The 13716-nt window shown below is 35.3% G+C and overlaps 1 protein-coding gene across 4 annotated transcripts in view; it reads right to left on the bottom strand.

Annotated features, from left to right (window-relative positions):
• Window positions 1–337: 337 nt before the first annotated feature.
• DPY19L4 (dpy-19 like 4) overlaps window positions 338–13716 on the bottom strand; it is a 54926-nt gene continuing 41547 nt past the window's right edge. For 3 of the 4 annotated variants that reach the window (XM_063079722.1, XM_063079724.1, XM_063079725.1), the window contains 5 exons: window positions 13229–13311; window positions 10523–10655; window positions 2921–3079; window positions 1824–1856; window positions 338–994 (listed from right to left, as the gene is read on the bottom strand). In XM_063079722.1, coding sequence (XP_062935792.1) covers window positions 830–994; window positions 1824–1856; window positions 2921–3079; window positions 10523–10655; window positions 13229–13311 — 573 coding nt within the window. In that variant the 3' untranslated portion in view covers window positions 338–829. The remainder of the gene's footprint in view (window positions 995–1823; window positions 1857–2920; window positions 3080–10522; window positions 10656–13228; window positions 13312–13716) is intronic. The other variant, XM_063079723.1, reaches the window with a different exon arrangement.

Here is a 13716-nt window from a genome sequence, read left to right as displayed (position 1 = left end):
ACATGTGGATAGACGGTATACCCTCTATATCCATATATTTTTTTAAACCTGAATAACATTCTTTTAAATTGTCCATTTAAAAAAAACATATATAGGTAACAAGAGTTATTGTTTTATCATGATTAAATTGGTATCAAATTAATGGGCATAAGTGAAAAAAGACAATCATAAAATAATAGAATGCAATATCATGCACTATGTATTACTAAGAAAGTGCCCACTTATATAAGCAGCAGATGATGAGTACAGTATCATGGAAAATTCTGGATATATTTTTATGTATATCCTTAAAAAACACTTTCCTTTATATAATTTCCATTTTAATTTAAATGCCACATATTTCCAGCTAACATTTAAATTATTTCTTAATTTAAATTCTATTATAAACCATGAAACACCTTCAGAAATTTGCTTAAAGGTAAGAATAATTCTTTCCTTCTATTATATAGCACATTAAGTAGTTGTTAAAAGTTATGTTTCAGAAATATACTCTGACCCTGAATATATTCAAATTCAAGATCAATATTATAACAGAATGAAGGTTCATGGGGAAAAAGCTAAATATGTAAAACCTTTAAAGACATGTGATAGTAAGGAAGACACCTGTCTGGAATATTTCAGAGTGGCAGATTTGACATTCTAGCAAAGGACAGTAATACTTGATCTTCTATTCCCCACAGAACTCTGGACCCAGTTAATAGCAGGAGGGGAAAAGAAGCAGCACTTCAGATGTCCATAGTCGGATCTGCAAAAGATGCCATGTAGGTAGAAGAGAATCATATTTTACTTCAGGTAGTATAAGTCTTTGAAATGAAGGCTCTGTTATTTTTCAAGACTGGAAGGATATCACAGTGTTGATTTTATATACAAAGTAGGATCTGTTCCAGTATACTCTAGTGAAATAATTCACATATGGAGAATAATTAATTTTGACCTCATGACAAAATCGCCCATATTTTGAGTAGGTTAACTTGTCACCTTCTTCACAAACCACCTATCAAAAGATATGAAACATAATATTAGAAAGCTTATTAAACTTATAGGAGAAATGCACTCAACGTGCAAGTGACTATATTTATATGAAAAAATGTTACTGCTAAACATGGACTGTAAAACGTCTCACATTGTTTAGCAAATAGAAGCTTCTTAAGTGAGTCACCCTGCCCACTAAACTCCTGAACTTCCGACTGAGATTGAGAAATCAGTATAAAGTGTCTCCAATTTTTAAAAGATTTAATCCTGAAATTCAGAAGGCAATGTTTCCATAATCCATTATCACTGTTCTGAAGAACCTTATCATGGAGTCTACCAAGGCTGAGAAATGGACATACTGTATTCCTAATGAATATTCAAACTCTTCTCTTTGTGTAGAATTGACTCAAAATTATTTAGTAGGCAAGTCAGCTTTTGTGACTTACCCAGTGTAAATCTTTACATTCTTACCTAATAATGTTTACTGAGATAGCTTAGCTAGATTGAAGGGGTTATTTTAATAAAATACTAAATATTATTCGAATGCCTATGAAAGATGTCAGAAGGCCAAATTTAAGAGTAAAAGATTGGATTAGCTTAAGCCCATGCCTGGCATGGTGGGCAGCCAAGAGCAGAACAGAAAGGTAGCAGATAGCAATATAGCAGTAATTGCTGAACACCTGATGTGTAATAAAATTCAGTTTTGCCACAATAAACCAAAGATCACAGTCATCAAGTATCAACAGAGAAAATTCAAAATACATGCAGCATAAAACAGAATAAATTAATATTACAAGATTAAGGAGTCATGAAGAAAGGAAAGAAGGAAATCACAAAAATTAATTTCTCACCTCCACATTGGTCTCAGATGATAAGACAAAGAGCTATGATTATTTAGAAAGGAACAAAAAACCTTGACCTCAGTTATTGAATATTGGCAATTTGTAAAAGATAAAATATTCAATAACTGATAATAAAATAAAAGGCCAACCATTTTACAAAGTATAAAGTTAGAGGCCTACCTCATAACTTACAGTAATATATGGAGTAAAGATTGAAACGTAAAACATGAAATTATAAAATTTCTAAAAATAAATAAATAAATAAATAAATTTATCCTAAGGTCCCCCACCCCCAACTTTCTCAGGAGTCAAACATCCACTATAGCCAACACAATCAGATATACAAACTCCCCCACCAGTCTTCCTGGTTACCAGATATGAAGTATATTCACTGAAGGTTAAGAAGTAAAGCAGCTTGGTAAAATAGCTGAAATCAATGTAGAAATTAAGTTACAGCGAAATCCTAACAAGTAAAACGACACCAAGGAGCTGGCCAGTTAGCTCAGCTGGTTAGAACATGGTGCTCATAACACCAAGATCCAGGGTTCAATCCCTATCCTGGCCAGCACCTAAATAAATAAATGACAAAATGATTCTGAATGTTCTAGTTTTTGTGGATATTAGCGACTCAATGTTCAGTCACTCTGTTAATTTAGTAAGCAATTTTTCTAGGTATGAATCAAATTACAAGAAATTTCTCAGTATAAGAATATAACAGTGCATCCAGCTGCTCTTTAGATTATTATTATAATGAGTTAAAATCATCATTCAAATCAAATTATACCATCTTTTTGTGGTTGGCCAGTATGGGGATCCGAACCATTGACCTTGTTTATGAATGTTGAAATGTGCACAAGTACAGGGAATGAATAAGGAACTCAGATATTGGTAAAATTACTTTTTCTTTTTTTTTCTCACAAAAATGCCCAATTTTTCTTTTGTATATTGAAAAAATACTTCAAATTACTTTTAATAAGCTCTCTCCATTATTTAACTCTGTGTTATATTCTTAGTTAAGTTCCAAAAATAAAGTTTGAAGATAAGTTTAAATAAAGTAATTTTTCTCCAAAAAAAAAAAGGAAAAAACTCTCCAAATGGTTACTTACATGGCCATTTGCAATGTCTAATAAATCTTTAACTCTACAGCCTCTCATGGTTCCCACCTCATTGCATATAGCATCCTCTACAATTAGGTAATTAGCTTTGTAGGATGTCAGTATCTTATAAATATCCTCAGCAGATCGCTTTGAATAGATTTGATAGATCTGAAAAAATAAAATAAAAACTAATTTTAAACATTTAAAACTTCCATTAATCAAAACTATACATCTGCTATGTTCTTAGTACTTACTGAGTTCTATCTATGGAAAATAACAATATTCACTAAGACTTGATTTCTGTCCGCAGGAAGCTTATACTCATTTTTCATAGTGGTCCACGCTAAATATGAAACAATTAGAAAACACAATGTGGTATGTAATTAAGTCCTAAATCATATGATACAATTCTGATAATAACCATATAAAAATATGTGATGTATGAGCGGTCTTCAAAAAGTTCATGGTAGAGGGCTGGCATTTAGCTCAGTTGGTTACAGTGTGGTACTGATAATACCAAGGACTGGGGTTCGATTCCTGTACCTACCAGCCAGTCCAAAAAAAAAAGAGTTAATGAAGAATTCATATTAACTTTTAATTCAATTTTTCCACAAACTTTTTGCATTTACCCTCATACATAGACATAGACTAGCAGAGAAAATAAAAAATTTTAAAAGTCGTTTGGGGGCATTAACCTAACAGAAATTTTTTCTTTTTAAAAATTTAGCGTTACAATCTTTGATCTTTGTACAGTGAATAAAAATTGTGTTACAGAAGAGTCTAAAAATTAACATCAGTTCTGTTCAGAAATGAAGTTTCTAGGTTTATTTAAATAAGAAACTTAAGAACTTAAAAGCAATTTTCTGAGGAAAAACTACTAACCTACTTGGGCTGAAATAAATATATAAAAAGCAAAGACACTCTCTCTGTATATATGTGTATGTGTCTAATATTAAGTGTATTCTCATGATTATAATTTTTAAAATATTCCACTGTAATATGTAAATGAGAAATAATTTAGGCAAATTTAGCAAACATGGAAAATCTAATGAGAAACCATCTAAAGAGATAGATTTCTTAAAGTCTGTTCCATAGAACACTAGTCATGCATGATGTACCAAGAAATATTCTTATGATTGTTTATTGTTTGTTTTCCCAACTGTTTCCTGAGAGCAAAGAAACTATCCTTTGTACTAGAATGTTTCAATGCAACACTTCCCAGCTTCTTTGTGCATAGAAGCCATGTTTCCTCATCAATGCCTATCAAAACCTTACTAAACCATATTTGTAGAATTCCACTGTAACATTTTCTTCTGAACAAAATAAATAAATTCTAAACACACTTCAGATTAAAACATTTTCTTTGATCACTAAATGTCACGTGGTTTCCTGAACTGGATATGGGACAGAAGGAAACATTAGTGAAAAAACTAATGAAATCCAAATAAAGTATGTCCTTTAGTTAATGGTATTGTACCAATGTTAATTTCTTAGATTTGACAAATGTACCATAGTTATGTAAGATGTTAACATTAGAGGAAAGCTGGGTGAAGGGTAAACAGGAACTCTCTGTAGTATATTTGCAACCTTTCTATAAACCTAAAACTATGCCAAAATTAAAAGTTTATTTTTTAAATTTCTTAATTATTTAGATTTTTGTGTTGTAAATGACATGTTATGAGATTGCCTGTACCAAAATTAGTTCTGGTAGATTTTGAACAATAGACAAAGAATACCAAAAATGCCATAAAACACTGAAAATATAATTTAGTCTTAGTAGGCCTCAATTTTCTCATCATCAAAATAAATGTGATAAATATTTTTTTTTTGGAAGCTGGCCAGTATGGGGATCTGAACCCTTGACCTTGGTGTTACAAGGCTGTGATATGATAAACAACTTGTGTTGTAATTTTCCAGTGCTAAATTTTAATGTCTAAAATTTTAGTCAAAGAAATTAAATTCACAAAGGTTTATCTCCAAGAAACATATTATTATTAATTCATATTCTATACATATTTGAAAATATTTTTATATTCTTACCAATTAGAAAAGACTTGTTCAGTAAGTAAAACTGAAGAAAATATAAAACAAAACCAAAAGCAACAATTTGCTATTTTTAAAAAAAACTGTGATTTTTTCCAAACTATAATTTTGTAACTAAAATAATAATTCTATATCTCTGGATATTGTATCTTAGCTAGAAAAATGGCAAAAATTATTGTTCCTTGTATATTATAAGTCAAAACTGCCCTTTATGTAATATCTTCTTTTAATCCTTTTTAAATACAGCTTTATTAAGATACAATTCACATATACAATATACCTACTATAATTCAATAGTTTTTAGTACATTTAGAGTTGTGCACACATCAGCACAGTAAGTTTTAGATTATTTACATTAGGTCCAAAAAGAAACTTTGTACCCCTTAGTAGTCATCTCCTAACCCCTCTGTCCCCCTCAGCCCTAGGCAACCAATAATCTACTGTCTCTATAAATGTACGTATTTTACATATTTCATATAAATGGAATCATACAATATGAGGTCCTTTGTGACTGGCTTCTTTCACTTATGCTTTCAAGGTTGCAGCATATATCAGTACTTCATTCCTTTTCAGTGCCAAGTAATATTCCACTGTATGGCTATACCACAATTTGTTTATCTATTCATAAGTTGATGGACATTTGGGTTACTTCAACTTTTTGGCTTTTATGAATAATGCTGCTATGAACTTTTGTGTACAAATTTTTGTGTGGACCTATGTTTTCATTTCTCTGGGGCATATATCTAGGAGTAGAATTGATGGGTGACATGGTAACTCTGTGGTTGAATTTTTGAGGAACTGCCAGACTAGTTTTCAAAGTGGTCATATGATTTTATATTCCTATCAGCAGTGCATGAAGGTTCAAGTTTCTCCACATCCTTACCAACAATTGTTATTATCTGTCTTTTTGATTATAGCTATCCTAGTGGGTCTGAAGTGGTATCTAATTGTGAATTTGATTTGCATTTCACTGATGGCTAATGAGGTTGAACACCTTTTCACATGCCTATTGGCCATTTGTATATCTTCTTTGGAGAAATGTCTATTCAAGTCCTTTGCCCATTTCTAAACTGGGTTGTCTTTTTATTATTGAATTGAAATAGTTCCTTTAATCTTTTCATTACCATGTATCAAAGCATTTTGTACTCATTTTATACATAAGATAGAGTTAGCAAGGTTAAAAATAATTTGATTATTGTCATAAAATATTGAATGAGCAAGGATGCTTAAAATTCTTGTCTTGATTATGTGGTGTTTTTCACTGCAACTTTGCTGATGTTATTAGATAATAAGCTCTGGATCTTATTAGATAATAAGGTCTTTTCATTTTTCTGAAATACTAATATTGAATCAGTTCTTGTTATCCTTCAGAAAATAATAAAATCACAAACGTTAAGCTCAAAATATCACATACTATTTTTCGTGAAAATACCGAGATTTGAAATCTAGATTGGACAAGATTCCTATCTGTTTGCAGAATATTCAGTAGCTACCTGCTTCATGACATAGTTGTTGGCTGTCTAGCACCTTCAGGTCCAATATCCACTGATATGCTAGGGATACCCACCTGAACATTCTGTAGTACACAGAATGCTAATAAATCAAGAGGAAGTTTCTCACTCATTTCACTGTGCTAAATAAGTTCCACTGGGAATGGTTCTATCCTATCCAACCTATACCTGTTGATAGTTGTTTACATACATTTTTATTCATTTTTAAGTTTTAGGAAACTGTAAAACACTATAGGGGCACTGAAATACTTTTGTGCAATGGCAATAACATTACAGAAAGCCTAGCAGAATATCTCAGCCTCCACGCTATTGACATTTTGGGTCAGATAATTCTTTGTTGAGACAGGAGGGAGACTGTTCTGCGTACTGTAGGATGTTTACCAGCATCCCTGACCTCTACCCACTAGATGCCTTGTAGAACCCCTCCTCCTGTTGAGATAAGCAAAAATGTCTCCAGACATTGCCAGATGCCCCCTGGGGGGGGGGGGGGGATAATCATCCCAGGTTGAGAATCACTGGCCTGGGGGATTATACAAAGATTAGTCACATATTTTGAATTAGAGATAGTATCTAATATAAATGATATGGTCTCATTTATAGAATTTGATTTGGATTTTGACTTAACAATAAATTTGTTTAGTATCTGCTATGTATTAAACACCAGAAAGACGAAGTTTAAAAAAAAAACATGGTTATTCATCTCATAGCCAAGTTACATAAACCTTAAAATTCTAAAATGTTTAAATCTAATTAGAACATAACTAGAACTCTAACCTAATTACAAATGATTCTGAAATTCTGTATTAGGAAAAAGACCAATCAAAAGAAATCAAAGTCACAGAATTGGCTGTTTGAGATTCACAAAAAATGAAGTTCAGGAATATGCTTCTATATTCTGCCTAAGCAACTCTTATCTTTTCAAAGTACATTAATATTAATCAGAGTTGGCTGTTGTCTCTCAGGTAAATCACTCTCATGTAGATATCCCCGTCGCTGATCTCTCCCATGTCTGCTTCAATCAGTTCTCTTTGCTGTGACCATAATTAACTCTAAATCAGATTTTATCATTCCACTGCCAGGCTTATTAAAGGTCTTTGATGGCTCCCAACTGAATTGAGGGTGTCAGTCTAAATTCTTCAGCATGACATTCCAGGTCCTTCAGAATTTGGCTTCATTTTATTCTTTAATTTCATGTCCATAAAAATTTTTTAGCTCAAGTTACTTTTGCTGCCTGGGATCACATATATCCCTTTCCCAAACAAGTTTCTAATCATCATTCAAAGGCCAGATCAAGGGAATGCCCTTTATGACTACTTCTTAAATGTCTGAAGGCAGAATTAATTGCTCCTGTTTTTTAACTCCTCTTTGTAATTTGTGCATGTACACGTATGCATGGGTAGAAACAATTACAATTTAATAGTACATAAAAATAACATAATAGCTGACATTTAAATTTGACTATGTTTCAGGCACAGTACAATATCTCATTTAATTCTTACAAGTGAGGGGTAGGAACTATTATTATTGTCAGATTCAGTAACCTGCTCAAGAACCCAAAGCTAATATAAAGCAGAGCTAACATTTGAGTCCAGATACTCTAATTTCAGAGACTGCATTCTTAACCTGTATATCACTATATCTAAGTTTAAAGTGTACTTAAAAACCACATGAAATTCTCTCAAATTGAAAAACAGAATAGTGGGTACTCAGGTTCAGTTGATCGTTACCTTCAAATACAAAGTTACCATTTAAATTCATACCAAATATTCAAAATAACATATTCTCTAAACTATAATTAATTAGATACCATTCTAATGTTATATTGAGTTATTAATAAGAACCCATATCAAAAAATAAGTCAGTGTTTTATAAGCAATAATAGAATTTTAGCTTGGAAAGACAAAGTATATCAAAATATTAATTGACAGCCTTCCTTCAATAATTTGACGAGGGGGAGATCCAATCAAGATGGCGGAATAGACAGTCCCCAGCGTCACTCTCTCCCACAAATCAACCAATTTACAACTATAAAAATATAACATCAGCCAAGCCGGGGCAGCTGGAGCTCAGGGGAAGAGGAGGAGAGACCTACAGAGTTCATGAAGGCAGGAGAAACTACAATGAGAGAAAGAAAAAATTGCTCTGAGCGATTCGAGCCATGGCTGCTTTAAGGCCTGAGCTGATAAGCTCATGGAGCAGGAGCCGGCAGAAGCTGCAGCTGTGCCCTTCAGATGGAGTTACTTGGAGGCAGCAGGGGAGAAGAGGGCCTTGGCAGCCCCCAGGACAGCAAGACCACTAATAGGGTTCCCATGGACCCATGCAAGAACAAGGAGCCACAACTGAAAAAACGGAGCCGTTAAGAGGCCGGTGACTCATTGCAAGGGACCAGCACAGGGCCCATCCCATGGGAAGTGTTTGGAGCATGGGTGGTGGCGGAGACAGGCCCACCAGGAGAGCACTGGGACACAGCAAGGACAGCCGACCCGCGCCCCCAATCAGCACAGGACCACTCAGAGGAGACTGGTCAGGAATGCAGAATTGCATAGGGTGCAGTTTGATCAAAAAACTCAGGCCCAGATCAGAGATTCTACAGAACATAGGTCCACTGGGTCTCTGGAGAGCTGGAAGTAACTATAAGGTAAACCATTAAACCCTGAGCTGCACAAAAAGCCTTCCCTAGGGAAACAACAGCAAAGCAGCAATTTAAACAACCACACAGCTCAAGTACTTGTTCTCCCGTGTTAGAAACAAATGACAAAAAATTAGTTCTGGCCCAGGCACACCACCAGCACCTTGGGACCTGCCTGGGAACGGGAGGCTCAGATATAGGGACTGGACCCCACTCCCACTGCCAGGCAAACTGCACTAGTGCCTTGGGGCCAGCCTGGGGACCTGAAGCATGGAGAAGGGGACTGGACCCCCTCCCACAACCAGGCACACCATGCTAGCACCTTGGGGCCTGCCCGGGGACCTGAGGCAAGGAGAAGGGGAACGGACCTCTCTCCCACAACCAGGCACACCGAGCCAGTGTTTCAGGGCCCACCCAGGGACCTGAGGTATGGAGAAGGGGACTGGACCTCTCTCCCACAACCAGCCACACCACGCCAGCACCTTGGGCCCTACCCAGGGACCCAGGGCATGGAGAAGGGGACCAAACACACCCCTCAACCAGGCATACCACCAGTGCTAAGGAGCATACCAAAAACAGCACCTCCATGTGGGTGGCCCACCACAGCCACCACAATAAACATGGCTGCTGCAAAAGTGGCTAGATGCCACAACCACCACGCAGATGGTCTGCCAACCACTGGAATGCATTCACACAAGAAGAGTCACCAGCAGAGACAAAGAAAAGAAGAGGATGTCTCTTTCCACAAAACCCACTTCAGAGTGACAGAAGAAGCATCTGTTCTATGATAATATTGGGGGACCCGATCACATCTCTCAGCACTGGACAGATCATCTAAGCAACAAATTAACAGAGTAACCATTATTCTTTCAGAAGGAGAGAAGGAATCTAGGGCAATTAGAGGGGGAAGGGGGAGGGAATGGGGGAGGGGAGAGATTGGACAAGGGGCAGAAAGAATAATTACGATTTCTAATAGTATATATGCTAGTAATATTGATTTAATGAACATATCTCAATGTTCAACCCCAAAAATATGTGTAATCAATTTTGATTCAATAAACAAAATAAATTTAAAAAATAAAAAAAATAACAAAATAAAAAGTTTGACAAGAACAATGATATTTTCAAAAGGATATTTTCATTTGTGAAATATTTCACATCAGTTTCCTTGATATTTTATGAAAAATTAAATGTTTTTCCTAGAAACATATCATTACTATTCATAAAACAAAGAACTTCATATTTTAATTGTGGCTCTTCTCTTGGTTAAAAATGTGTTATATAGCTTTTTAAAAACTAAAGCTAATTAACTCTTCTAAAATTATTTGGATTTTCCTAGCTAACTAGGAATATATGCATCACTACAGAATTATACTAAAATGCAGAGTGCTATAAAAAGATCCAAATGTAGAATTTAAAAAGCCTTACATTTTCATTTCTCTTGAGAAGATCATCATCACTGTAAAGAGGCAAGCTTGTTACCATCCATCCAGTGCATAATTTAATCGCACCCATTAACTGTGGACTCCCTGCAAACACAGCTGCAACTGGAGCTTGCCTTCTGCAAAGAACCATAAAGATTTACACTGTGAAAAGGCAAATATACTATTTAGACCACTGATTTCTATCAACTCTGAAATACCAGGCATCTTACGATTACACTTGAGTTTCAGTGTCAGTTTTCATTTCATTTATGGATTCATTCAAAAAAATTGAGTACCTTCTATGTGCCAGAAACTGTCTTGGGTGCTAAAGATAACGGAAAATTTTTTTTAAAGGGTGAGCAAGGGGAGACAATAAACATATATGCGAGGTAGTAACAATGCTATTAAAAAATAATGTAGGGTAAGGGGGTAGTAACAAAAATATACTATTTTAAATACGATGGCTAGTTCAATGCTGAGATTGTGAAATCTCAAATTCATGTTTTGCAAATATTAACCACTACGACCCAACTCTTTCCAGATCCATTTTGCTCCTTCCCTTTCTTTGCCATGTTTCTGTCTCTAGATAACATATATAGGACTTCTCCACTCGGGATCATGATCCAAAGTCCCAGATTCACTCCCTGTATTCAACAGTCAGCACCCACCTGCTCTGTGCTAGGGATGGTGCCAGGCTCTAGAAATGAAGAGATGGCACATGGCCACTGTCTTCAGTAGTGAGGAAATAGACATAAAAGAGAACAATTATATCACAGTAATATAAATGTCTAATTGTACAATGTACAATTATTCAGGCCTTTGCTATGTTTTGAAATTATGATAAATAAAACACACAGATATAACTTCCTCTTTTGTTAATGACAAGGCTGTACAGTCAATGCTCCACGGTGGTAAGTATGATTCACTAAAAGTATTAATGGGCAATAATTAAGGGTTTTATAAAGAAAACAATTTTTGTATATACACAGGGTGTCTTTGTAGTAACAGAACATTATAATAAGATCAATTCTCATTCCTATATACCTACTCTATAAACCTATTCCTCATTTCTAGAAATACTTTGTCTTTTTCCCCATATTTTCCTGGTCATTTTTGATAGTGTTTCACTCATGTTTTCATTTCTTCTTTTATGTCTTTAATACTTTTCAGTGTAGTTATTTCATAGTCTCCATCTATGGGGTAGATTGGTTATAAAAATGGCTGAAATAATTCCTCTACTCTACAGCCATGGTCTCAGGGAACTCTAGTTTTGGTCATGTGACTTGGTTTGGCCAGTAGGACACTAGCAAGCATAATGTAAGCAGAGACTTAAAACATGCTTGACCTTGAGACTTGCTCTCTCTACTCTTGGGATCTCTACAGCTACTACCTTGTGAATAAGCCCAGGTTAACCTGCTAAATGATGAGAGACACAGGGCCAAGTCAATCTGATTCCCTCAGCTGACACCTAGCAAACCTCAGTCATGTCAGAGAGGCCGACACAGACTATCCAGTCCCAGCTGAGCTGGCCCAGACCAGAAGAATCCTCTCCACTGCACCCACCCTACTGACTCTCAAAACGGTGCGAAATAGCAAAAGTTTATTGTTTGTGAGTCACTAAATTCTATGGCAGTCTGTTACACACAAAAGCTAAATGACACAAATTTTATTGCCAGAAATTGCTAGAGGTCTAATTCTGCTGTTCATCACAAACAACTGGATATTTACTGTGTTAAATTGTTTCCTCGTGAGTTTTGTAATTTTAGAGCTCATTTCGTGAAACTTTGTTTATGGAATCCTGTGAAACCTGGGTTGAGAATGTATCAGGCATCCCAGACCAGCCCAGGAGCACTTTTTATGCTAATTTCTTGATTTGAAGTTTCTTGAATTATACAAGTGTAATTACAAACTACAAATCCCTGTGAATTCAGATTCACTGCTATAAATTCAGAGGACAGACCTTTTTTTTGACCAAGAACTAAAGCCAAGAAAGACATGTTTTTTTATCATCTTTCTCTACCACTTGGATATTTTGCTATTCCATCCTTTCACAGACAGTGTAGCCTTTTGACGGTCCCTGAGTTATATATGCATGTCTTGGGGGAGTCTCAGTTCTGATTCCATGTTTCCATAGGCCTAAGACCACATCTCCTATCCTGTGTGGGCATTAAAATCTAAACCCCTTGGGCCGGCCCGTGGCTCACTCGGGAGAGTGTGGTGCTGATAACACCAAGGCCCCGGGTTCGGATCCCATATAGGGATGGCCGGTTCGCTCACTGGCTGAGCGTGGTGCTGACAACACCAAGTCAAGGGTTAAGATCCCCTTACCGGTCATCTTTAAAAAAAAAAAAAAAAATCTAAACCCCTCGGTTACCAAACCTAGCAATCCACCACCCATCCACCTCCAACCCAGGGCAAAAAAAGCATCCTCTTGACTATCTAAATAAAACATTATCTGTTCCTTTTTATTCCACATTTCTAGGTGTTTGATGGTTACAAATGCTATGCTTTCAAGCTCATGGAGATAACTTTAACTAGAAAATTAGAATTACAAAGTTCAATCAAAAACTAAATGTCCCTAAAAACACAGGATAAAATTCCTGAGTTTTACAAGAATTTGGAAAAGTATTAATTATTTCCCTTGAATCCATGAGATAGCATGCCAAAATTAATTAATAGCTTTATAAGTCTTGGGCAGTTCGATCCTTACTTTATCCACGTCATAAGTTCCACTGTGTCTGGGTCATAGAATTCCTGTAGTTCCGTTAATTCTGTCATTAGTCTTGGAAAAAACTAAAATGCAAAACAAAATCCCCAAAAAGTGTGTTAAGTAACTTGAAAGTTTAAAATGGTTCCAGAGTACTTAAAAAGACTAAGAGACAAACTTAAGGCAAACATTACAACACAGTTCTCACAGGGAAAAATGTCATGGATTTCTTTGCTTTCTCTTTTTCAATGACCTGCTTATTCTTCTCAACCCAAATAATCTAACTTATGGTTAATTCACTGTGAAGACTCAATAAATAATTTTATTATTTCCAAACAATTAATCATCATTTGTACCTTTCATGCACATACATACTAAATAAATAAGTAAATTAATTTCGGGTCATATAATTTGCAGATTTATTTGAAATTAGTTTCATGTTACATTACAATAAAAAAAGAACATATCATTTTACAGATATCAAAATTTTG

Source organism: Cynocephalus volans, chromosome 15 (genome assembly GCF_027409185.1).
Source record: "Cynocephalus volans isolate mCynVol1 chromosome 15, mCynVol1.pri, whole genome shotgun sequence".
Lineage (NCBI taxonomy): Eukaryota > Metazoa > Chordata > Mammalia > Dermoptera > Cynocephalidae > Cynocephalus > Cynocephalus volans.
This window is presented reverse-complemented; position numbering and strand designations above follow the sequence as displayed.